This window comes from Bombina bombina, chromosome 8 (assembly GCF_027579735.1).
Source record: "Bombina bombina isolate aBomBom1 chromosome 8, aBomBom1.pri, whole genome shotgun sequence".
In the NCBI taxonomy this organism is placed as follows: Eukaryota; Metazoa; Chordata; class Amphibia; order Anura; family Bombinatoridae; genus Bombina; species Bombina bombina.
Window position 1 is genome coordinate 191,910,481 of NC_069506.1, and position 27,128 is coordinate 191,937,608.

General features: G+C 36.8%; 1 protein-coding gene across 4 annotated transcripts in view; it reads left to right on the forward strand.

The window, feature by feature from the left end:
• LOC128638686 (MOB kinase activator 2) overlaps positions 1-27,128 on the forward strand; it is a 65,071-nt gene that overhangs the window by 1,885 nt on the left and 36,058 nt on the right. For 2 of the 4 annotated variants that reach the window (XM_053690804.1, XM_053690805.1), the window contains exons 2-3: positions 18,168-18,276; positions 24,862-25,025. In XM_053690804.1, coding sequence (XP_053546779.1) covers positions 18,233-18,276; positions 24,862-25,025 — 208 coding nt within the window. In that variant the 5' untranslated portion in view covers positions 18,168-18,232. Of the gene's footprint in view, positions 1-18,167; positions 18,277-24,858; positions 25,026-27,128 lie in introns of all 4 variants that reach the window. The other 2 variants (XM_053690802.1, XM_053690803.1) reach the window with 1 other exon arrangement.

Sequence of the window (27,128 nt, forward strand, 5' to 3'; positions counted from 1 at the left end):
TTTGAAGTGGGCGACTGGAGAGCCAGGGTATTGGAATTTCATATCTATATTAAAAAGTAAGTTATAGCGCATCTTCATTACAACTGATGAATTAAACACCATCTAAAATATCATTAACAATCCGGATCTGTTCTTATAAAGGGGAGACAGTTTATAGAAAACAAATAAAGCTCAAAAAAGGATGTTTCAACTTTGTTTTGTTTAATTAGCAGTAAAATATTGCAAATACCTGGATAAAAGGAAGGTAGCATTGTCATTTTGCTTACGGTGATGGTAAACGCTCCCCTTTATAAAAACAGATCCATAATGTAAGTAGTATTTTAGATGGAGTTTAATTAATCACTTGTATTAAGGATGCACTATAACTTGCTTTTTAATATGAATATGAAATTCATATTCCCCGTGCTCTGACACCCACTTTAAAAGTCAGTTTTCCTGTGAGCTAAAGGTCTGAATTGTTCTCCAATCAGCACTTTCCCCATATGGCACTTTTGTTGTAGCTAGAGCTCTGATTGGAGAACAATTGTCTCAGACTTTTGAAGTGGGCGGCTGGAGTGCCAGTCTATTGGAATTTCATATCTATATTAAAAAGTAAGTTATAGCGCATCTTCATTACAACTGATGAATTAAACACCATCTAAAATATCACTAACAATCCGGATCAGTTTTTATAAAGGGGAGAGTTTACCATTACTTTAAAGGGATATTGTAATGCAAAAATGACACCCCTACTAATTATTGAGTTCATGTTCTTCAGCCACACCCATTGCTAACAGGTTCATAAAATCCAGGACATAGCCATTAAGTCTCTGTAGACAAATATCTGCAGTACAATAAGTCTTCATGATTAGCTCAGTGACTTACGGTTAGGATGCCACCTTTGCCACCAATCAGTTTGTGAAATTTCCTACCTACTAGATCTGACCAGTCAATAAGTCTCATTATTGTGAAGTGGAAGCTTCTAGGAGCAACAACAGCCCAGCCACTAAGTGGTAAACCACTCAAAGTCACAGCTTTGGACCACAGATTGCTAAAGTTTGTAGCCAGTAAATATCACATATAACCTGTTGCATCACTCACTACAGAGTTCTAAACTGCCTCTGGAAGCAACATCAGCTCAAGAACTGTTTGTTGCGAGCTTTATGAAATGGGTTTCATGGCTGACCAGATGTGCACAAGCCTCACATCAACATACTTAATGCTTCACTATCATGTAGTCTGATGGAAGAATCTGGGTGTGGTGAATGCCAGGAGAATGCTACTTACCTGAATGCAAAGTGCCTACTGTAAAGTTTGGTGGAGGAGTGATAATGGTCTGGGGTTGTTTTCCCGGGTTTGAGCTAGGCCCCTTAGTTCCAGTGAAGGATCATCTTAATGCTACAGAATATAAATATATTTTAGACAATTGAGTTCTTTAAACTTTGTGGCAACAGTTTGGGGACGGCCCTTTCCTGTTCCAGCATTGCTATTTCCCTGTGCACAAAGCGAGGTCCACAAGGACATGGTTTGACCAGTTTGATGTGGAGGAACTTTAGTAACCTGCACTGACTTCAACCCTACTGAACACCTTTGGGATGAACTGGAATAACCATTGCGAGCTAGACCTTCTTGTCCAACCTCACAAATGCTGTTTTGGCTGAATGGGCACAAATTCCAACAGACACACTCTAGAATTTTGTTGAAAGAGTTGTCCTGTTATAACAGCAAAGGTAGGAGGGCAACTCCATATTAATGTCCATGGTTTTAGAATGGGATGTACAACAAGCTCATATAGGTGTGATGGTGAGTTGTCCACATACTTTTGACCTTAAAGTGTAGGTAAAGTATCACTCTTAATCATGACACATCTAGTTAGCCAATCAATATAGGTTATTAGTGCATCACTGCCAATCATTAGCCTTTTTTGAGTGCAGCATCTTATTGGCTCATCAGATGATTCCTCCTTGAGAGCTACAATGCTTGTGGCTCAGAGAAAACTTTATCTGTGTGTTCAACATTTGTTGCAGCATTTGATTTCTGCATTATTGACCAAAGCTTACTAACTATTTAGAACATTATTTTTTTGCACTAGAATATCCCTTTAACCAGTTTTCAGGCTGTTTATTATCCAGGAACATCTTGTTTAGTTTTGATTTCCTGATTCATTTGTTGGCTTGAGCCTTTCACTTCTGAACTCCAGCAATGAATGCAGTCTTTTTCCATTGAAAGGGGGCCGGCCCATTGCTTCACAGTCTCCAGAAAGGCTGTGCATTGCATGTTTGGATCTTTAACGCAGATTAAGAAGTGAAATAAAAGGCTTGATCACCATCTTGTGCTTATTTTCAGTAGATAATGATTTCTGAATGTCAGTCAGTGTTGTCTGTGTGTTTTGCAGTGATCACAATCGCAAAATGTTTCTGTTGTTCATACCCCTCAAGCACAATATTGTTGTTTCACGAAAATAGCACAAATTTGTCTTGTTAATCTTGAAATATGTTGATTGATTCCTTTTAAAGATGTGTAGTGATGCTAATAGGCGTTGTGTGCAATTTATCTGTTGTGTTCTTAAATCAGATGTGTGTATGTCTCTCAAAATTATTTGAACTGGGGCATTATGGGTAAAGTGTACATGTGCATTTATTGGGTTGTTAATTTTGCTAATTTTAATAGTGTAAACGGGCTTATTATTCTCCAGAAGGTAGCGTTCTATTTGATAAAATTGCTTCCTAATGTCAGTGTGCTTTGTCCATGCGCAAAACCAATGTTGCATCCGAAAACTTATTGGGGTACCTGGAATTTTGGAGAAAATGCTGTTTAGGGGTTTATCAGGTAGGTAGTTTAATAAACGAAAATGGACCAGAAAATGTGTCAGTAATTATTGAGAATTTGGAGTGTGATCAGAAAAACAGGACTGGCATATTTTAAGTATAGGACCATATTTACAAAAAGGATAATGTAAAAAGTGCATCTGATAAACAATGAATATATCTGGTTGAAAATAGCTCATCTGCAGCTGTTTAACACTCAGATAAATCTCAAATAATTGTGTTCAATCCCAAAGCAAGGAGATGTGTTTTGTAGGGAAATGGGTAAATGATCCGTGCCTTAGGATTTAAAATGTTACTATGTAAAACGAAGTCAAGGAAGGCAGAAGATGTCAGAAGACCAAGTTCATTTCCATGTGAGCCTGTCACACACTACAGCTTTGTAGCTTGAGACAGATATTATAACCATCTATGGTCATTTTACTGAATGGTACACTTTTACACATGGCAGGGTGCCATGACAAAAGCTCAGAAAATGCCAGCTTCCATGTGATACTGTAAGGTTCAATAACACCAATTTTTTTTTTTTTTTGCAATTCCACTTTTTAGTGTGTGTGTGTGTGTGTATATATATATATATATATATATATATATATATAATAAACATATTGGTCGCCCAATCTAATACAGATGGCTCCTAATTTTATTAAAGGGACAGTCAACACCAGAATTTTTGTTGTTTTAAAAGATAGATAATCCCTTAAAGGGACAGTCTACCATAGAATTGTTATTGTTTTAAAAGATAGATAATCCCTTTATTACCCATTCCCCATTTTTGCATAACCAACACAGTTATATTAATACACTTTTTACCTCTGTGATTACCTTGTATCTAGGAACCTTCTTCCAGCCCCCTGATCACATGACTGTGACTGTTTATTGTCTTAAATTTAGCATTGTTTTGTGCTAAATCTTAAATAACCCCCTGTGCCTGAACACAGTGTTGAAAAGAGATTTAAAAAGCATGTGATAAGGGGCAGCCCTCAAAGGCTTAGACATTAGCATATGAGCCTACCTATGTTTAGTTTAACCTAAGAATACTAAGAGAAAAAGCAAATTTGATGATAAAAGTAAATTGGAAAGTTGATTAAAATTAAAAGTCCTATCTAAATAATGAAAGTTTAATTTATACTAGACTGTCCCTTTAATTACCAATTCCCCAGTTTTGCATAACCAACACAGTTATAATTATACACGTTTTACCTCTGTAATTACCTTGTATTTAAGCCTCAGCAGACTGCCCCCTCATTTCGGTGCTTTTGACAGACTTGCATTTTAGCCAATCAGAGCTGCCTCCATGGTAAATTCACGTGCAAGAGCTCAATGTTATCTATATGAAACACGTGAACTAATGCCCTCTAGTGGTGAAAAACTTTAAAAATGCATTTAGATTAGAGGCGGCCTTCAATTAGCATATGAACCTCCTAGGTTTAGCTTTCAACTAAGAATACCAAGAGAACAAAGCAAAATTGGTGATAAAAGTAAATTGGAAAGTTGTTTAAAATTACATGCCCTATTTGAAACATGAAAGTTTTTTTTGGACTTGACTGTCCCTTTAATCCTTATCTAATACAGTGAATGCATTGGAAACAAATTGTGAGCATGAAAGTGTGATTTAATAATTGAAACTTGTTACAACATTTTACGATTACTCACATACTGTTTTCTAACTGTGAAGGGGCTACAAAAAGTCAGTCAAGCACCAGGATTGGTATAACGGAGAAGCAATGCGGTCCTATTAAAATAAACTTTTCAGGAACTATAGTTTTGTTTTCCTAGGGGACCTGTTTAAAGGGCCATTATAGTAAAAAATGACATGCTCTAATCTGTTTGAGCACTTCATTTTAAGACTATTGACCCTAGACTACTGCAAAGGTCTTAAAAAAACACATTACAAATACCACTCTGGACCCGCAGAGCACTGCTGGACTTGAGCGGAAAACAATGCTGATCCAATTTGCCCTTGAATGTTACAGTAACATACTACACTGGTTGGTGGGTGCCAGTGTTTGTATTTTATGCAAATTAAGGTTAGCATAATTCATAAAAATCAACTGTTAGTAAAATACACTGGAACTGGTTGCCGTATGCCATGCAAAGCGGACTTAGAATTACCAGAAATATAGTCATTTACAGAATTACATTATTGCACATTTTGTGTTATTAGGTTGTTGTTGTTTTCTTTATCATTATGCAAAAACATCAGTTGTTTTGTATGTTATTTTGCTGGGTGCCTGTGGAGAATGGAACAGGTTCGGCAAGTGTTGCTTCTAGGTGTTTGCAGATTGAAATGCATTACATATTGCTGTTTAACTACAGGATTTTGTTATCAAACTTCCCTCATTTACAAGGAAGTGTCTCCAAACTGCATAAAACACCATGACATCAAGCTTGGCTTTAGAACAGCCACATTGTATGTGCATGAAATGAACTGATAAAGCTTACTTCAGTTGCCAATCTGCAGTACTGAGGGGGTGAACGGGGAGTCACAGCACTGTCTGATTATTCTCGTGGCATCACCACGAATCTGCCAGACAGTATTTGGTGCCATTTTTTCCATGTTACATATAAAATCAGGTGTTTAAAGGGACACTGTACCAAAATTTTTTCTTTTGTAATTCAGATAGAGCATGCAATTTTAAGCAACTTTCTAATTTACTCCTATTATCAATTTTTCTTCGTTCTCTTGCTATCATTATTTGAAAAAGAAGGCATCTAAGCTTTTTTTTTGGTTTCAGTACTTTGGACAGCACTTTTTTATTGGTGGATGAATTTATCCACCAATCAGCAAGGACAAACCAGGTTGTTCACCAAAAATGGGCCGGCATCTACACTTACATTCTTGCATTTCAAATAAAGATACCGAGAGAATGAAGAAAATTTGATAATAAGAGTAAATTAGAAAGTTGCTTAAAATTTCATGCTCAATCTGAATCACGAAAGAAAAATTTTGGGTACAGTGTCCCTTTAACCATTTATTTTTTAATGTAAAATGGATATTCCTGCCCTAAATAAAGCTGGATTTTTATTTTATTCTTTTAGTAATGTGTGACTCTCCGCCAGTACAGCTGTGTGAGTTGTCTTTCAGCCACTAAACAATTTTTGTGCAGTTTAAACAGCTTTTAAGCCTTTTTTTTTTGCAAAGTGTATTCTTGTTGTGTTTTTTTTGCTTCCTCTTCACATGCATGATATGGTTAAAGGGATATGAAACCCACATTTTTTTTCTTTCATGATTCAGATAGAGCATGTGATTTTAAACAGTCCAATGTATTGCTATTATCTAATTAGTTTTGTTCTCTTTATATCCTTTGTTGAAAAGCATACCTAGGTAGACTCTGTTGATTGGTGGCTGCACATAAATGCCTCACCTTATTGGCTTAACCAATGCCTTAACTAGCTCCCAGTAGTGCATTGCTGCTACCTCAGCAAAGGATACCAAGATAATTAAGTAAATTGGAAACTTGTTTAAAATTATATTTTCTTTATGAATCTTGAAAAAAAATATTTTTGGTTTAATGCCCCTTTTAAAATCATAGCATAAAAAAATCCCTGTTTTATGTATTCTCCCCCGCCCCCATCTTTGGTGCCTTATTTGCCATACTGCCTACGCTGCATTGGCAGAAGCAGAGGACCAATTACCAGCTAGATTGTCATTATCTGAGACCCATTATAAAGCGAAAACTTCCTTTTTCTGGCACCAGGAGGAAGTTGGCAAGAAAAAAAGCTGTCCCTCTCCTTTATGTGGGTAAGGAGGATATTGATCTGCTAGTTAGCAAACATGCCTGGTCTATTAGCTTATCACTTCTAGACACATAGCACACGGAAATAGAAATCATATATTCTTTTGCAAATAGAGTGCATACACTTTACTGGCTAACTAAGTTGAAAAGGTGCCTGCTTTACAAATGAAGGTCGGACATTTATATATACCTCACTGACGAGGCCCACAGAAGGCCGAAACGATCGTCTGGGGTTGTTGCTTCCCTTGTTCAGAGAAGAATTGCCTGGTATTTCGGCGCTGGACTGTCATTGGGCAGGATCAGACTGATATGCTACAGGATATTTTTTCTCTGTGAAGGGGCATAGTGTGCTAAAAGAACGCGCACCCTGAGTTGCAATTTAAATGAACAGGCATGGAAGTTATTCTAGCTTTGTTCTATCTCAGGAGTGCTGTTCTCTTTCTCTTTTTCACATTTATATATACCTGAGCTTCGTTTATAAATCAAATAGCCGACAAAGGGACTCAAGTGTCCTGCTTGGTTTTATTAACTACAGGTATAACCTTTACGTCAGGGCTCGACAAACCCAGGAGCCTGGGAGCCACTGGCTCCTAGAATTTTACCCCTGGCTCCTAACTTTTTGGGTTATTCTCCATATATCTATATACAAATCCAACTGTCTGGCTCCTAAAAAAAAATATGCCTGGCTCCTAAATATTCTTACTGGCTCCTAATTTTTGAACATATTCGTCAAGCACTGCTTTACGTCACTAATTTTGTATAGCACACAATTAAAAGGATAGAAAGGTCAAAATGAATAAGTGCATGGATACATTTCATTGTGAAAAAGAAGCATTTTTGCAAATTACAACCATTAGCAAAAATGCTTCTAGTAAAAGAGATGATTGTTTTTCCAGTGAAAGCCTGTGCACCAGTGTGCAAACGCCACTCCGTCTCAGAGTCAGTGGTGCCTTGTATGACACAAATAAGTCTTCACAGGAGCAATACACACCATCTTCATCTTGAATACTGGTGCACAGGCTGTCACAGGATATGTGCATATGCTGCAGAAAAACAGTAAGAACTATTAGTAGAAGCATTTTTGCTAATGAAAGTATATTGCAAAAATGCTTCTATTTCAAATCGAAATGCGTTTATGTCATTTCAATTTTGACGTTATTATCCCTTTAAATGGCCGTTAAACGAATTACCTCACCTCAGGCACTTTTATTAGAGCTTTTATGATGTTTTCTTGACTTGTTCTAGGTTCTGTTGAATACTTTTCAGAATTAGTTATTAGCTGGGAAATGGATATCAAAACTGAACTATCGTGATTCCGATAAAGCTCACAATTGTCTTCTTATTCCGGGTATACTTTGTTGAAAATTAGCCCCTTTTAAGCTCAGAATCATGCATGTGACTTTAAGCAGTATACAATAATTGCAGACACCCCTGCCATATAGTGTTTTAGGCGTGTGCAGGAGCCTCCGCTTACCTCAGTATGCCGTCATGGAAGGTATGTAATATGGATATGAAGTAGTCAGAATTAATGTACAGTTTTTGTTCATTTGCGTTTCTTCAGGATTTCGTACTCTGAACATTTTATTAAAACACTGTGATAATATTTCACAAAATTATAAACATTGAAAGAGAATGATCAAAATAGAGAAACCATTTCATTCCTTAGCTCCTGAAAAGAACGACACATTTGACGTTCTAAGAGGAAGAGAAAACATCAGGGTGTGTGTTTTTTATTCTCAGTAAATTGTCTTCTAAACAGTACTACAACCAGATACACAGGCTTGTTGGTCTAAATAAGTGTAGTTTAAATATAGTTAAACAAACCAAAAAAAAAAAGTTGGCCAATAGATCTGCTTTCCCACAAAACAGTATTGTGCTCAGCGCTTCCATCACAAGGGACAGAATCCAAAACTAATAAAAACAGCAGGATATTGCCAGATTCATTTGCATACATCTAACCAAAATGCTCAGTTCAGTTTATTTCTACACAAATGTGAGTACTAATGTATCATAAAGAATTAAAGTGAAGGTCCATTTTGATGAATTAGTGCCCGGTTTTTAATAAACCGATTAAAAACAAGGGCACTTTAATTCATCAAAATTTACATTTCACTGTTTTCTTCAAAAACGTACCTTTTAATCCTGAATGCCGCTCCAGCGATTTCTCCGGCCGTCAGAAGCATCTGCAGACGTCGGAAATGACGAATCAGGCTTCCTCCAATCACAGCTCCAACTCCCCCCGGGGGAATCTTGGCCTGATGCAATGCTGTGATTGGAGAAAGCTGGATTCGTCATTTTGGACCCGCGAAGACGGCTTGTGACGGGCGGAGGAAGTGCTGGAGCGGCTGCCAGGATTAAAAGGTAAGTTTTTGAAGAAAACGGTGAAATGTCAATTTTGATGAATTAAAGTGCCCTTGTTTTTAATAGGGTTATTAAAAACTGGGCACTAATTCAGCAAAATGGACCTTCACTTTAAAGGCTGCAAACACAAAATGTCTGACTGTGTGTAAACTCTGTAAAGGGGTAAAATATTTAAAGGGATATAAAATCCAAATTTTTTTTTTTCTTTCATGATTCAGATAGAGCATGCAACTTTCTAATGTACTCATATTATCAATTTTTCTTCGTTTTCTTGGTATCTTTATTTGTAAAGGCAGGAATGCAAGCTAATGAGACTTTTTGGTTCAGCACCCTAGGTAGCGCTTGCTGATTGGTGGCTACAGCAATGCACTACTGGGAATGAGCCAATGACGATGAATTGCCACCTATCACCAGCTAGTTTCCCAGTAATGCATTGATGCCCATGATCCTACCTAGTTAGGCTTTTTCAGCAAAGGATGCCTAAGGAACAAAGTCAATTTCATAAGAGAAGTGAACTAAAAAAAGTCACTTAAAATTGCATGCTGTATCTGAAAGATTAAAGTTTAATTTGGGATTTTGTGTCCTTTTTAGTGTGTTCTTAAATAATTTAAATCTCTTGTAAAACATCTTTTTAATTTGTATTAGTCTACGTCAAACTAGTGTATTATGTGCACATGTCATTGTGGAGCAGGAACTAGCCTTATTACCTAGGTAAACAATGCCGGCCTGGAGCGTTGGGTGTGAACAGGATACAGAGTAGGAGGGGGAGCAATGGTTTTAACATAAAGGCGTGAATAAAGAATCTATTAGTGATGTGCCCTTGAGAAGTGACTGTTCCATAAATGTTACACAAGTGAGTTTCTAATAGAACAACAGAAGGTAAAACCATTTAACAATGATACAATTCTAAACAACTTTACAATTAACTTCTATTATCCAATTTGCTACCTTCTCCTGGTATCCTTTCCTGAAAAGCATATCTAGGTAGGCTCAGGGGGCAGCAATGCACTATTGAGGGGTAGTTGCTGATTGGTAGGTAAATCATGAACAAAAACTTTGGGTTTCATGTTCCTTTAAACAGACATTTAAATCATTTTTTTTAAAATTTCGTTATTCAGATAGAGAACACAATTTAAACAAAGTTTCCAATTTACTTTTAAAATCAAATATGCTTTTGTGCTCATGTTATTCTTTGTAGAGGAGATACCTAGGTAGGTAGCTTGCACATGCCTGAAGTTCTTCACAATGAGAAATAGTGCTGCCATCTAATGCTCTACTGCTGACATATAGTGCTACAGACATGTGCACACACCTGAGCTTACAGCCCTGCTTTTCAAGAAAGGATAACAAGAAAATGAAGAACAATTGATTATAGAAGTAAATTGAAATTTTTTTTTAAATTGTATTTTCTATCTGAATCTAGAAAGAAACATTTTGGATTTTATGTTCTTTAAATCAGCTACAAAGTTAGTGGTTCTTTTGACAGCAAAACCTGTACATCAAATAGGTAGCAGAAATATATTTTTCTCCCCACATACAACTATAGGTTGCTTTCAGGCATTTGACTCCTATGTAAGGCAGTGACATGTTGCATGATGAACCGTTTCTTACCATAGGTTTAACTGCTGCAAAGGGCTTCTGCACACAGTTAAAATCATCCACTCCAATGCTAGTCCAAAGAAGGATATAGCCATTGAGCCAATCAGGAGCAAGCATATATATGTATGCTTGAATAACTGGTCACATACTTATCTAGAGTGGCCAATGGAATGCCTTGAGAGCAGACATTTAGCTATGCCCTAGTTTCCATGGCTGTTGTAAACAGGGTGTAGCATAAAACATCTCCAATGACTTTAAAGGGCCATTAAACAATTATACATTTTATATGCATAGTATTGAGGTTATTTCCCGCCTCCCTCTAGTCATGGCTGCTACATTTAGCCACCAATCGGCAAGCGCTAACCAAAAATGGTCCGGCTACTAAGCTTAAATTTCTGCTTTTCAAATAAATTTAGCAAGAGAACGAAGAAAGATTGATAATAGGAGTAAATTAGAAAGTTGCTTAAAATTGCATTCTCTATCTGAATCATGAAAGTAAAAAAATGGGTTTAGTGTCCCTTTTTAACCCCTTAATGACCGAGGACGTGCAGGGTACGTCCTCAAAAAAAAGGCAGTTAATGCCTGAGGACGTACCCTGCACGTCCTCTGTGTGGAAAGCAGCTGGAAGCGATCCTGATCGCTTCCAGCTGCTTTCCGGTTATTGCAGTGATGCCTCGATATGGAGGCATCCTGCAATAACCTTACATGGCCTTCCGGTGCAGAGAGAGCCACTCTGTGGCCCTCTCTGCACCGGACATCGATGGCCGGTATCGTTGGTGGGTGGGAGCCGGCTTGGGAGGCGGGTGGGCGGCCATCGGTGTGTGCTGTTTAGTCAAGGGGGGCGGGATCGGGGGCGGGAACGTTAGGGGGCGCGCGCGGGCGCGCGCGCACGGAGGGTGGCGGGCGGGCGCGTGCACGGGCGGGAGCGGGTGGGTACCGCTACACTACGGCAAAGAAATGCCCAAATCTTTAATAAGAAATGCCCAAATCTAACAAAAAGAGATCGTGGAGGGGTGGGGGGTTGGTTTGGTGTGGGGGGAAGCTACACTACAGAAAAAATTAGTAAAAATAAAAAAAAAAGCATGTTTTCTTCTAAACTGGGTACTGGCAGACAGCTGCCAGTACCCAAGATGGCGCAAATTAAGTTAGAGTGGGAGGGTTATAGAGCTGTTTGGGGGGGATCAGTGAGGTTAGGGGCTAAGGGGGGATAGTACACAGCAGCATATGTAAATATGCTTTTTTAAAAACACACAAAAAAACCAAATATAGCTTTTATTTTAGTACTGGCAGACTTTCTGCCAGTACTTAAGATGGCGGGGACAATTGTGGGGTGGGGGAGGGAAGAGAGCTGTTTGGGAGGGATCAGGGGGTCTGATGTTTCAGGTGGGAGGCTGAGCTCTACTCTAAATGTGATATTAACCCTGCAAGCTCCCTACAAGCTACCTAATTAACCCCTTCACTGCTAGCTATAATACACGTGTGATGCGCAGCGGCATTTAGCGGCCTTCTAAATACCAAAAAGCAACGCCAAAGCCATATATGTCTGCTATTTCTGAACAAAGGGGATCCCAGAGAAGCATTTACAACCATTTGTGCCATAACTGCACAAGCTGTTTGTAAATGATTTCAGTGAGAAACCTAAAATTGTGAAAAATGTTACGTTTTTTTTAATTTGATCGCATTTGGCGGTGAAATGGTGGCATGAAATATACCAAAATGGGCCTAGATCAATACTTGGGGTTGTCTACTACACTACACTAAAGCTAAAATTACCCCAAAAAGCTCCCTACATGCTCCCTAATTAACCCCTTCACTGCTGGGCATAATACACGTGTGGTGCGCAGTGGCATTTAGTGGCATTCTAATTACCAAAAAGCAACACCAAAGCCATATAAGTCTGCTATTTCTGAACAAAGGGGATCCCAGAGAACAATTTACAACCATTTGTGCCATAATTGCACAAGCTGTTTGTAAATAATTTCAGTGAAAAACCTAAAGTTTGTGAAAAAATTTGTGAAAAAGTGAACAATTTTTTTTATTTGATCGCATTTGGCGGTGAAATGGTGGCATGAAATATATAAAAATGGGCCTAGATCAATACTTTGGGATGTCTACTAAAAAAAAAATATATATATGTCAATAGATATTCAGAGATTCTTGAAAGATATTAGTGTTCTAATGTAACTAGCGCTAATTTTGAAAAAAAATGGTTTGGAAATAGCAAATTGCTATTTGTATTTATTGCCCTATAACTTGCAAAAAAAGTAAAGAACATGTAAACATTGGGTATTTCTAAACTCAGGACAAAATTTAGAAACTATTTAGCATGGGTGTTTTTTGGTGGTTGTAGATGTGTAACAGATTTTGGGGGTCAAAGTTAGAAAAAGTGTATTTTTTTTTCAATTTTTCCTCATATTTTATATTTTTTTTATAGTAAATTATAAGATATGATGAAAATAATGGTATCTTTAGAAAGTCCATTTAATGGCGAGAAAAACGGTATATAATATGTGTGGGTACGGTAAATGAGTAAGAGGAAAATTACAGCTAAACACAAACACCGCAAAAATGTAAAAATAGCCTTGGTCCCAAACGGACAGAAAATGGAAAAGTGCTGTGGTCATTAAGGGGTTAAGTTTATTGCTATGCAATATGCTAAGTAATATTCATGTATGCAAAGATGCAGTAACCCCAAGCTTGATGATCAAATGTAATGGTTAAAATAACAGGAGATTATCTTTGAAAACATGACGCCTTGTTACTTCCTTGTATCGCCTCTGGTAATTTAATAATACACTTTATACACTGTTCTGCTTTCCACTATTATAGGAACTTTCTCCTAAAGGTGTAGTAACCTGAGAAATAGGACCCTCAGCAGCTCCAAATATATGTGACTTCTAAATAGTGATGTGTTGAGGGTGGAAGAAAGGGGCATCTGTCCCGCATTACTTCCACTGAAAGTAAGTGTTGTGTGCATTTACAGCCATATACATTTATTTGCCAGCTATTTACTTTCAAAATATATCTGTTGGGGTTTTGTTTAACTAACAGATTGTACACAGTATGCTTATCAGAAAGTCACATTTGTACTTCTGCTTAAAAGGACAGTCTACTTGAAAACTGTTATTGTTTAAAAGATAATCCCTTTATTACCCACTTCCCAGTTGTGATTACATTGTATCTAAGCCTCTGCCCCTTATCTTAGTTCTTTTGCCAGACTAGTATTTTAGCCAATCAGTGCTGACTCATAAAGCACAATGTTATCTATATAACATACATGAACTAGCACGGTCTAACTGTGAAAAACTGTCAAAATGCACTGGGATAAGAGGCAGCCTTCAGCAGCTTAGAAATCCGTTTATGAGCCTACCTAGGTTTAGATTTCAATAAAGAATATCAAGAGAACAAAGAAAATTTGATAATAAAAGTAAATTGGAAAGTTGTTTAAAATTGCATGCCCTATCTGAATCATGAAAGTTTAATTTTGACTTGTCCCTTTTAAAAGAGACAGTAAACACAATGATATTTTTTTAGGTAAAATGTTTAGTTATGCATAATGAAACTACTTTGTAATATATTATTATTATTATTATTTATTTGCCCCCTTTTCATGTAATTTAAGCTCTGAATACTTAGATCTTGAAATGCACCCTACTGAATTTTTAAGGCTATAAATGCAGATGTACCCACTTTATGATTGTGGTTAGCCTTGTGGTCTGCTGATTGAAGCCCAGATTTGCCCATCCAAATAAGGCTAATTGTGGGTGGAGTTTGGCTATTGAAAAATAATTGCAGAAAAAAGTACTGTCCTTTCAAACTCAAAACTGGATTCCCTAAAAAAAAATGTGTAATTATGCATGGTAAAAATACTCTGGAATGTTCTTTCTCTATTAATTTTGGCAGCTTTTCTTGTCATTTTGAATTTAATTTTTTTTTTTTTTTTTCACTCCCCATAGATTGAATGCATAAGCCTATATGCTGCACAGTGATTGGATGATATGTGCAGGAGTTTATTTGTATCAATCCCTAATTGGTCACAATAATAGCGATAAGAATACAACACTTGAGGCTTTTCTAAAAAGATAAATGACAATATAAATATGTCTTGTCTGATATAAATTCTAGATAACATTAAAAGGCATAATTTAGAGCGGTTGATGAATGCAAGACATAGACCATTCAAAACAATAATAAAGGGAAAAAAGAGGAAGAAAAGAAAAAAAAAGGGGGAAAATCATAAACGGATTAAAAAATAATAATTTTGAACTAACAGAGAGTCGATTGTACCAAAGTAAAAACAAATGAGTTAACATAGAAAACCTAGCCATATAATTATTTGAATAGAAAAATACTGAAAACGACATTTTAAATGGTTTTTAAAACATGTACTATATGTATAGATGTTTTGCAATGCAGTCATTAATTTCTAAAGCATAAATATAAAAATACTTCAATGTCCCTTTAAATGAACTTAAAGGGATGGTGCACTATAAAATTGATTTCCCTTGAATGTGTTAACAATGACTTGTTATGCCAGCTGCAGAGTAAAAAATGTATCTGAAAATTATCACTTGGGTTTATTTTTGTATATGAAATATCTTAATGAAAACACAATCCATTTAAATGGCTGAGCTTGCAGAAAAAGCAGACATCCTTATCTTTTTCTTTACACACAGATGCCTCATTATCTGTCTCTACACAAAACTTCATAGAGAGAGCAATTGAAATCTTGATTCTTGGTTACATAGCTTTTCTTTAGAGAATACAAAAGTATTGGGATTTTTGGTATAGTTTTTAAAAGGCAAAAACATAATTTCAAATGTCAAAATAAAAGTGAAGGAGCTATTTGTAAACAATTTAATGCAATCCAGCAGGTAAAATTAATCATTCGGGACACGTTAAAGGGGGGATTACAGCATCCCTTTTAAACTAAAAACTTACACACAAATGAACTCTATTTAGATTTGCTGTATTTTCTTAGAAAATAGTTCAAGTTGATGAAATCTCATTTGTAGACAGCGGAGCATCCACGAGCAGAAGAACATCAGTTAATAAATTAAAAAAAACTATTTTAACTTTTTTTTTTTTTTTTTAAATGCCGTCCTTTAAATACACCAAAGAGACAAAAACCTCAATCACTGTTTAATTATAACAATAAAGTTGTCTTTCAAAAATAAAAAAAGAATAAACTGGCACAGCCAGCTTTAAAGGGACACTGAACCCAATTTTTTTTTCTATCGTGATTCAGATAGAGCTTGCAATTTTAAGCAACTTTCTAATGTACTCCTATTATCAAATTCTTTTCATTCTCTTGGTATCTTTATTTGAAATGCAAGAATGTAAGTTTAGATGCCGGCCCATTTTTGGTGAACACACTGTGTTGTTCTTGCTGATTGGTGGGTAAATTCACCTACAAATAAAAACAAGTGCTTTCCATGGTTCTGAACCAAAAAAATAGCTAAGACTCCTTCTTTTTCAAATAAAGAAAGCAAGAGAACAAGGAAAAATTGATAATAGGAGTAAATTAGAAAGTTGTTTAAAATGTCATGCTCTATCTGAATCGCGAAAGAATTTTTTTGGGGTTCAGTTTCCCTTTAAATTGTTTGTACATACCTGGAACTGAAATGTACAAAAGCCAATAGATACATTTTTGCTAAGCTTACTTTCAAAATCACCCCATCATATTAAAGGGACATTCCAGCCAAAATTGTAATCCACATGGATGTATTTCAGTTTTGAATATACACATATTTGTAATATACCTGTATTAGTAAAAATGCTTCTAATAAAAGCTAAAGCTGTTATAAAAGTGTATTTAAGTACTACACTGAAGTATATTTTAAACACTGAACTTTAGCTTAGTGAAGTTGTCACCCTATGTTTGTAAAAACTGAATACAAATATGCCATTTGTTTGTGGTACATTTGTGTTTGTGCTGGAAAAACTAACGTTTGTGCTGGTTTAGTTTTGGAGATATTGCGCATTGTGTTGAAACCCTGCACACTTTGCACCCCACTTTGCACAGCACAAATAAGCACAAACGCAGCACAAACGAATGGTATATTTGTTTTTAAAATTTAATAACATGGGGTGCGAAGCGGGTGGGGTTTCATAAAAAAATAATGCACAATATCTCCGAAACCAAACCAGCACAAACGTTCGTTTTTGCAGCACAAACGAATAGCATCATTTTTATTCAGTTTTTACAAAAATGGGGTACCAACTTCACTAAGCTCTGAACGTTCTCAGAGGTGCTTGTACCATCTGGTATTGACTTAGTCTGTTAATTGCTGACCTGATGCAAGCTCCACTGGTGCTCTGAGCAGCTGCTGTATTTAGCATACTGGTGCACTAAGAATATCTAGCTATGCTTCACGTGCAGAGAAAAATGCTAACGCTAACAGTGGTAACTTTTACTAGAAGCATTTTTCTGATACATGTATATTGCAAATATATGATTCTATTCAAATATGTCATTTATCAATGTGCATTTACATTTTGACTGAAATGTCCTTTTAAATACTAGGATTTGTATTCCTGCCCAGAAAGTGTGGTCAAATAACTGCTTGAGCAAAGATGACTGTGTCCGTAAGGGCTGCATTCTCCTCTGTAAATATTAAAAATGATGAATATTCATTAAACAAATGGAGGTAAAAGACCTCCGTTAACTCCCTTTTCTGTTATTCAGTTGTAATCTGTAATGAATTTGTTTGCAATAAAATAGATTGCTTTGCAGGACAAAATACAACATGGAAAGTGGAATTGCATTGACTCCAACCTGGCTTGCAATAGTTCCTCCCATCTCAACCTTTTTTTACTGCCTCTGTATCTGCCTGGTGTAACGTTGTAAATAAAATTTGAGGGTCAAATAACATTACACAACAGATGAAATAAAATCATTTGTGCCTTTATTAAAGGGGCATAAAAGCAGACAATAGGGAAGGCTTGAATATGTTAGAGCATTTTATTATTATGCTAATATTTAAATACCACTTTTTGTTTAAACACATAGTTAAAGTCAACTCCAGAGCAGCAACACACTCCTGGGAGCTATCTGAACACATCTGGTGAGCCAATAACAAGAATAAATTGTCTAGCTACCAATCAACAGCTGTCTCCCAGTAATTCAGTGTTGCTCCTAAACCTACCTAGGTATGTTTTTGATCAAAGAGAACAGATTAAATTAGATATTAGAATTAAACTAAAAAATCTCTTAGGACATGCAAATGATCTGAATCATGAAAATGTAATAAGGACTTTTCATGTGCTTTTAATAGCTAGATTAACACCTTGTTTGCCAAAAAGCAGCCAACATTGCAGCCCTCTTCAGCAGACAAGCAGTTAAGGCAGGAACTAGGACAAGCTGTGGGGCTTTAGATTCCAGGAACTGTTTCGTTTTGGAAAACAAACCTTTTCTGTGTTTCTTCTGTTCCATTTCCACACATGGATCGTTTCCATTGTAAATAAACCGTTATAGGTCCAGCCTTTCATAACCCTGATTAGTCTTCTAAACCAGTAAAGTAATCCAATTGTTCTTCAGGTAAACCGCATATTCATAAAAAGGTTGTAAACTCCTTTTTGTACAAAGTTTGTATCTGATTATTTACATGACAATGTTCTTTGATGCTGTGAACAGGCTGTGACTCTCTTTATTCCTTTGCAGGTTACTAGTCTAAGGAGACCCACACCGTGAAGAAGAGTTCCTGAGGGCTGAAAGCACTAAACACAATGGTTTTTCAAGCAGTAGGTAAACTACTGGGCTACAGAAAGCAGTGAGTAGCTTTGTAAATATAACCCTATTCACACAGCATTTGTTTAAGGGACATTCTGATGCAAAATGACACTATTAAGCATCTTTTTTTTTTTTTTTTACAAGATTACAAGTTGTGATATTTTGTGCCCTGCGCACTATACTTTCATTGAGTGTGTATTGCAAGTCATTGGTTAAGTGTTGTGCTCATAAACAGTCAGACATATTCATTTCTTATGTTATGCTTTTGAAAACCAGATATTAACTGTTATCATTTTAGCTTTTGAGCATTCAAACCCATGTAAGGTGTGTAGCGAAGAACTTAAGCGGAATTTTTGCTCTTTGTTCTTGAGAGTTTCCTGATTTGATTTTAAGTCTTTCAAAGACAAGAATAATATAGTGCTTACTCTACTACCACACACAAAAAATATTAACCATGGACTTGTAAAGCCAGAGCAAAAAAGCACGTGTTATGGATTACGCTCAAGCACAGAAGCCCCACGCACTGCAACTACCGGGCAGAACACAGTCGGTCACTAATCGTTTTTTTGTTTGCTAGCTGCAATACATCATTATATCAAGCATTTATTTAGTATTTAAAGGGATACAAAACCCCAAATTGTTCATGATTTAGATATAATATACCATTTTAAACAACTTTCCAAATTACTTCTATTTTAAACTTGCTTCATTCTTCAACCCACTACTGGGTGCTAGCTGAACACAGCACGAGAGCCAATCACAAGAGCCATATATATATATGCAGCCACAATCCACAGCTAGCTCCCAGTAATGCATTGCTTTTCTTGAGTCTACCAAGGTATGCTTTTCATCAAAGGATTCCAAGATAATGAAGCAAATTAGATAATAGAAGTAAATTGGAAAGTTGTTTAAAATTGTATACTCTATCTGAATCAGACACTCTTCATTTAGTAGGGACAAATGGAAAGCCCTGACTAGCCTATATATCGTAATTGCGCAGACATGTTTGCTTGAACGTCGCAGACAAAACACTGCAAAAATGTTACAACTCTTGAAATGTTGCACTTTTAAAATACTGCAGACTTCCATAAATCAAAATGTGTATTTAGAACACAGTGACATTCCAGTTTTCAACATCCTACCCTTGCAGGCTTAGAATAAACCAAACATCTTTAAAGGGACGTTGAGCACTTTGAGATTGTAATAAAAGATGTTTAATTATATGTAGCATAATAAATAAATATATACCTTTTCTGTAATTTTAATTCTGAAAATGATAGGCTATCTAATTCCTATTAAAGAGGAAGTGCAGTCTTTAGGCTTAAAAGGACAGTATACACCAATTTTCATATAACTGCATGTAATATACACTACTATAAAGAAGAATATGCACAGATACTGATATCAAAATCCAGTATAAAACCGTTTAGAAACTTACTTAGAAGCTCCCAGTTTAGCACTGTTGATGAGGTTAGGCTGGGACACCTATTGAAAGGGGCTGGGAAAACAGGAACAGCAGACACTCCCCATATTCTTTGCATATGAGAAGATAGATTATACAAGCAGGGGCCTCATGAATCTGTAGACATCCGTATACATCTAAAACTTTGGGGCTTGGTTAGGAGTCTTAAAATGAGCACAATGTTATAAAAAAAAATAAGCAAAACTATACATTTTTACAGAATGATAGTCCCCACTAGTGGTAATATTTCCGGTTGTAAGGTATCCAATGACAACCGCTCAGACTTAGAGTACCGTAGCTGCGATAGAATTGAGCCGTAGATCCAAGTGAAAGAAAAGGTAGCAGGTACTCGCAATTGAGGAGGTTTTATTCTTAACTTGTTTGGCAAATTAAAAAGGGCTCAAAGTCCTTTAAAAAAGACAAGGCACATACAGGACACAGGTAGACAAACAGGTTTTTAAGGACTTTGAGCCCTTTTTAATTTGCCAAACAAGTTTGTTTTTTTTACCTCAATTGCGGGTACCTGCTACTTTTTCTTTCACTTATATAAATGGATCATCTACAGAACATTTATGCAAAGAAAAATCTAGTGTACAAGGGAGATCCTGTTAGTTACTTTAAAGGGACAGTATACACCAATTTTCATATAACTGCATGTAATAGACACTACTATAAAGGAGAATATGCACAGATGCTGATCTAAAAATCCAGTATAAAACATTTTAAAGGGACAGTAAACACCAGAATTTTTTTTGTTTAAAAAGGTAGATAATCCTTTTATTACCCATTCCCCAATTTTGCATAACCAACACAGTTATAATAATATACTTTTTACCTCTGTGATTACCTTGTATCTATGGCTCTGCAAACTGCCCCCTTATTTAAGTTCTTTTGACAGACTTGCATTTTTAGCCAATCAGTGCTTGCTCTTCAGAGCTTCACGTGCCTGAGCTCAATGTTATCTATATGAAACACATGAACTAATGCCCTCTAGTGGTAAAAAAACTGTCAAAATGCATTCAGATTAGAGGTGGCATTCAATGTCTAAGAAATTAGCATATATACTTCCTAGATTTAGCTTTCAACTAAGAATATCAAGAGAGCAAAGCAAAATTGGTAATAAAAGTAAATTGGAAAGTTGTTTAAAATTACATGCCCTATTTAAATCACAAAAGTTTTTTTTTTTACTTGACTGTCCCTTTAAGCAAGCAGGAATCTGTAGACTTGGGTCTACATCTGATATTTTGGGGCATGGTTTGGAGTCTGAAATCAGCACAATGAAATAAAAAAAAAAATAAGCAAAACTATAGATTGTTACAAAAACACTCCCAGATGGGCTAAATAAATGGATTATCTACAAAACATTTATGCAAAGAAAAATCTAGTGTACAATTTTAACATTGCTATATTCCACACAAACAGGATCTCCCATCAGACATTGTTTGCACTGTTCAGTGTTCGTATGCTTTATTGCCTGTTTCATATTTTTCCCTAATTGTCTTATGTAATAGAGTGAGATAAGGGAAAACCTAGGTTTCAACACACATAACTTTATAGAAGCTAAAGTACATTATGGAAACTAAAAGTGTATGCTTATGTTTAACACCTTTAATTTTTAAATATTCTTTACTAAAGTGTGAGGCCAAACAAGATTAAATGTAATATATTTATCTTTATTAAGATTTTTTAGAAAGTATAATTTATTGACACTTTGTGTTAACTCTAGTGAAGCTGGAATTTGTATAAATGGGTAATGTTTATTTTAGATTTAGTTTATATATTTAAAAGGCCTATCAAAGTCAAATACTGGGTGTTTTTCTTAGCTCGTTTTCGTTCCGTAAATAGAAAATCGTGATAGTCTCTGACCTGGGAATCTGGGGCAGGGCGAATACAATGAAAGGGAGGAAGCTCTGCTTCAAGGAAAGGGTGGTGGCTTCAAGAAATATTTTTATTAATATGTATTTTTTTTAAAGTGCCAACAGGTTCTGCAGGGTTAGACTGAGCTCATAAATGATTTCAAAACACAAGGTGAAAGACGGAGATAAAGATGAACCAGTTTGTGAGGGCCCTGCGCCAGTGAGCATGTATTTCTTAGAGACTCTTAAAGAGAGCTAAAAGTGCAAAACGAAAATGCTGTAACTATGTGTTTAACCCCTGCAAAGTTATAAAACATATAAAGTCAGCATCAGAACAGTTATGCCCTACTGTGACCTAGCTGAATACATCAGGTGAGCCAATGAGAATTGGCATAGGGGGGCATAGGCACCAATCACAAGCTAGGTCTGAGTAGTGCATTGCTGCTTCTGATGCTATCTAGGTATGATTCTCAACAAAGGATAGCAAAAGAGTGTAGTATGCTTGATAATATAAGTGAATTAAAGAGACTCTTAAAACTGAATGCTCAGTCTGAAACCTGAAAGTTTAATTTTTTACTTAAAGGGACACTGAACCCATATTTTTTTCTTTCATGATTCAGATAGAGCATGACATTTTAAGCAACTTTCTAATTTATTCCTATTATCAATTTTTCTTCGTTCTCTTGCTATCTTTTTATTTTAAAAGCAGGAATGTAAATCTTAGCAGCCAGCCCATTTTAGGTTCAGCACCATGGATAGCGCTTGCTTATTGGAGGCTTACATCTACCCACCAATAAGCAAGCATAACCCAGGTTCTCAACCAGAAATGGGTCGGCTCCTATGCATCACATTCCTGCTTTTTAATTAAAGATAGCAAGAGAACAAAGAAAATTTGATATTAAGAGTAAATTAGAAAGTTGCTTAAAGTGAAGGTCAAGTCTGGCTTATCCGTTAACATTTTTCTCCTGCTTATGTAAATTAAGTATGATGTTCAGTCATCAAAATCTTTATAAATTATAGTAAAGTTCGATTTTTTACCTTTAAAATAGCCTCTGTGTCAGTTCTATTATCCGCCCGCCATGTTTCTGAAATTGATTGACAGATTCTGAATCTGTTATATCCAATATCTATTTTACCCCTGTGGCATCCAGCCCCTTTTCTATTTTGTCATTGCTAAGGTCTGCGCATGCGTAAAAGCAATGAGAGCGTCATCACCATCATGCTCGTGCATGAGACACGCATGCGTAGTCTGTTCTCTCATTATTTTCGATACAATGATTCAATCACTACGCTCCATCGCAGCAGAGGAAAGCAAGTTAAAAATAAATTCTGTGGCAACCATAATAACAGGTAAATATTATTGGGAAGCAAATCGATAAAGCAAATTTTCAGACATATATTTGTTATATACGCATGCGCATTTGAAATAGGCTGTAGTGCACGAGCTTTAGAACTGACGTAGTGAGCTTGTAGGAATGCTAGCTATGTCACTAGCGAAAAATAAGGAAGTGTGGTAGGGGAGGAGTAAAAAATGAAAACGGAGGTTTTGTATATATATGTTTTATTTGCAAATGAAATTTTTTTTAGAAATATAAACTTAGCGACTTTAATACTTAGATGTTCAGGTATCAATGGGTGTATTGTATTTAGTTAAAATTGACCTTCACTGGGTTCAGTGTCCCTTTAAGTCCAATCTGATAAAATAATTTCTTACCTACTATCAGCAGAGCTGGATGTACACAACTGTTTTTTTCAACCCATTACTGAAACCCAACAAACATCTGCTAAGTGAAGCCTGAACCATTTCCAGTGCAGTTTGTGGTTGGTTGTACTGGACAGTGCGGGGATGTGAGACTGTAAGGTGATAGAGAGCAGATTGCAAGGTCATATCAGCCTGGAAGTTGCACTTGTGAGAGAAGGTGGCCCTAGGCCTTTACCTACATTACATGATTAGGAATCCAGCTCTGACCAGCACACATTTTTTTTTCTTCTTATAGTTTTCCTGTTCTTTTTTAAACTCTGCAGAATTCCCATTTTTAATTTGCTAAATGATTCACATGCTAGGAGGTACATTGTTTTACCATGTGCTTGTGGGGCATTCATGTGGGAGGAGAATTGTGTAGAAATATACTGCACCAAGGATATGTTATTATTGTAAGGAAGTAGGGTCTGGTATTTTAAGGTTTACTGTCACTAATATGAATATTGTTGGGCAGTTGCAATCTATTTCCTGCTCTAGCTTTAGCCCAAGTGTCTAAGGGGCCGTATATAGCCCTGTGTATGTTACTTGTCACTGCTCTGTAAAGTAACTGGTTAAGGGGACTTTATTTTTTGTATGCATAGCCTGCATTAGCAATAAAGCACCGCAACTTTGAATTAAATCTCAGTATACAACATATCTGATGAAAAGCTGTTCATACATAAAGGTCAAACAATACAGCAAGTGAACAAGTCATGGTGCATACAAAAAGTTAAATAAAAGCATTTATCCTGTAATTATGTTGGCAAATGTTGCATTGTTCTGCTGTCCAGACCCACAGATCTAAAAGGGACGTTGCATTTGAAAGTATAAATGTGCATAGATAAATTACATCTTTGAATAGAAACATATTTGCAATATAATTGTATTTGCAAAAATGCTTCTAGTAAAAGTTATCACTGTTCTCTGCACGTGCATATGACGCATAGTTAGAAATTCCCAGTACACCAGCATTTTAAATAATGCAGCTACTCAAAGCGCCAATGGGGCTTGTATCATGTCAGCAATTAACAAATTGATTCATTACTAGATGGTGCAAGCACCTTAGGCTCTCTCAGCAAGTGCTATATCTTTTATTAGAAGCATTTATGTTAATACATGTTTATTACTAAAATGCTTCTATTCAAAACTGAAATGCATCCACGTGGATTTCAATTTTGGCTGGAATGTCCCTTTAAGGTCTCTACCCCTCTCCCGTATCTAGTTAGGGACTGCTATAAATGTTTTTGTACACTAATTAAGCATTCAATGTGTAGCATGTTACAGGGTCAGATGATGCTCTCCATCCTCTCTGTGGAAGTGGGGAAAACCACAGTGGTAAACTACATGAAAAATGAGCATGATAAATAATGATGGTACAATAGTTATGGTGATACATTTGAAATGGAACTTTCCTTTTAATGTGCAGTTTTACAATTACAGCTTGTGTTTATGAAACATGCATATTTGTGCACTTTTTTGTATATTTTTACTAAACCTACCACATTTTATTTAGCAGTTAATTTTACCAGGTTGCCTTACAGACTCACTCCCTTTTTATTTCAGTAGTAAATCCTTAAAGAAGGATAGCCGTGATAAGAAAGGATCATCAGACAGTGAAAAGCTTTATTTGGAACCTCGGCACACGGCTGCCCGCATACTGGACGCTGATATATTAATGCTGGTCGCATTACCCAAAGGACTGAATGTAGATGAGTGGTTGGCTAGCAATGGTAAGTCATACAAAGCAAATTTATGTGTCATTAATGTTTTCTTGTATAACCTGCATTTTGGGTGTGTGTACAGGAACACTGTACACAAGCCAACGGCTGAGTTCATTGTATTCAAAGCTGCTGTTACAGGAACATCCTTTCAAATGGGCTGCATTCTTTCCACCACTTGGGTTAATTTCTGCTGCTGCCTTATTTTTTTACATAGCTTTTCTTTAGAGAATACTGCAGTGTTAACATTGCTATCTGTATACAATGTATTGCACACTGGGGCCGAATTATCAAGTTCAGAATGGCTTGCCGGAAACTGCAGTTATGAAGCAGCGGTCTTAAGACCGCTGCTCCATAACTGGTCTGCCGCCTCTGAGGCCGCGGTCTGCAATCCGCCCGATCCTATACGATCGGGCTGATTCACACCCTCTGCTAGCGGCCGCGAATCTACAGGGGGCGGCATTGCACAAGCAGTTCTGGTGAACTGCTTGTGCAATGTTAAACGCTGTCGGCATTCAGCAATGTCTGTCGGACATGATACGCTAGAGCGTATCATGTTGGACAGACATTGATAAATTGGCCCCTATAAGATGATATTGTGCAGTAGGTTTACTAGTTTGTTTAGTAAGTATTAAAATGTCATAATCAAGATATCTCAATACATATTTCTGGCTTGGGTTTTCTGACATATATAAACCTTTCTGATGGTTATAATACTAAGCAGTTACATAATTTTAGTTTCTTCTGGATATGTTTTTAAAATGAGCATTAAAAAGAACATGAAACTCAAAATTTAAACTTTTATGGTTCAGATTTATTATCAAATGTACTTTGTTCTCGTGGTATCCCTTTGTTGAAATGCATATTTAGGTAGGCTCAGGAGCAGCAATGCAGTAATGGGAACTAGCTGGCGATTGGTATCTATTCACATATGCCTCTTGTTATTGACTCAACGGATGTATTCAGCTACAGGGAGTGCAGAATTATTAGGCAAATGAGTACTTTGACCACATCATCCTCTTTATGCATGTTGTCTTACTCCAAGCTGTATAGGCTCGAAAGCCTACTACCAATTAAGCATATTAGGTGATGTGCATCTCTGTAATGAGAAGGGGTGTGGTCTAATGACATCAACACCCTATATCAAGTGTGCATAATTATTAGGCAACTTCCTTTCCTTTGGCAAAATGGGTCAAAAGAAGGACTTGACAGGCTCAGAAAAGTCAAAAATAGTGAGATATCTTGCAGAGGGATGCAGCACTCTTAAAATTGCAAAGCTTCTGAAGCGTGATCATCGAACAATTAAGCGTTTAATTCAAAATAGTCAACAGGGTCGCAAGAAGCGTGTGGAAAAACCAAGGCGCAAAATAACTGCCCATGAACTGAGAAAAGTCAAGCGTGCAGCTGCCAAGATGCCACTTGCCACCAGTTTGGCCATATTTCAGAGCTGCAACATCACTGGAGTGCCCAAAAGCACAAGGTGTGCAATACTCAGAGACATGGCCAAGGTAAGAAAGGCTGAAAGACGACCACCACTGAACAAGACACACAAGCTGAAATGTCAAGACTGGGCCAAGAAATATCTCAAGACTGATTTTTCTAAGGTTTTATGGACTGATGAAATGAGAGTGAGTCTTGATGGGCCAGATGGATGGGCCTGTGGCTGGATTGGTAAAGGGCAGAGAGCTCCAGTCCGACTCAGACGCCAGCAAGGTGGAGGTGGAGTACTGGTTTGGGCTGGTATCATCAAAGATGAGCTTGTGGGGTCTTTTCGGGTTGAGGATGGAGTCAAGCTCAACTCCCAGTCCTACTGCCAGTTTCTGGAAGACACCTTCTTCAAGCAGTGGTACAGGAAGAAGTCTGCATCCTTCAAGAAAAACATGATTTTCATGCAGGACAATGCTCCATCACACGCGTCCAAGTACTCCACAGCGTGGCTGGCAAGAAAGGATATAAAAGAAGAAAATCTAATGACATGGCCTCCTTGTTCACCTGATCTGAACCCCATTGAGAACCTGTGGTCCATCATCAAATGTGAGATTTACAAGGAGGGAAAACAGTACACCTCTCTGAACAGTGTCTGGGAGGCTTTGGTTGCTGCTGCACGCAATGTTG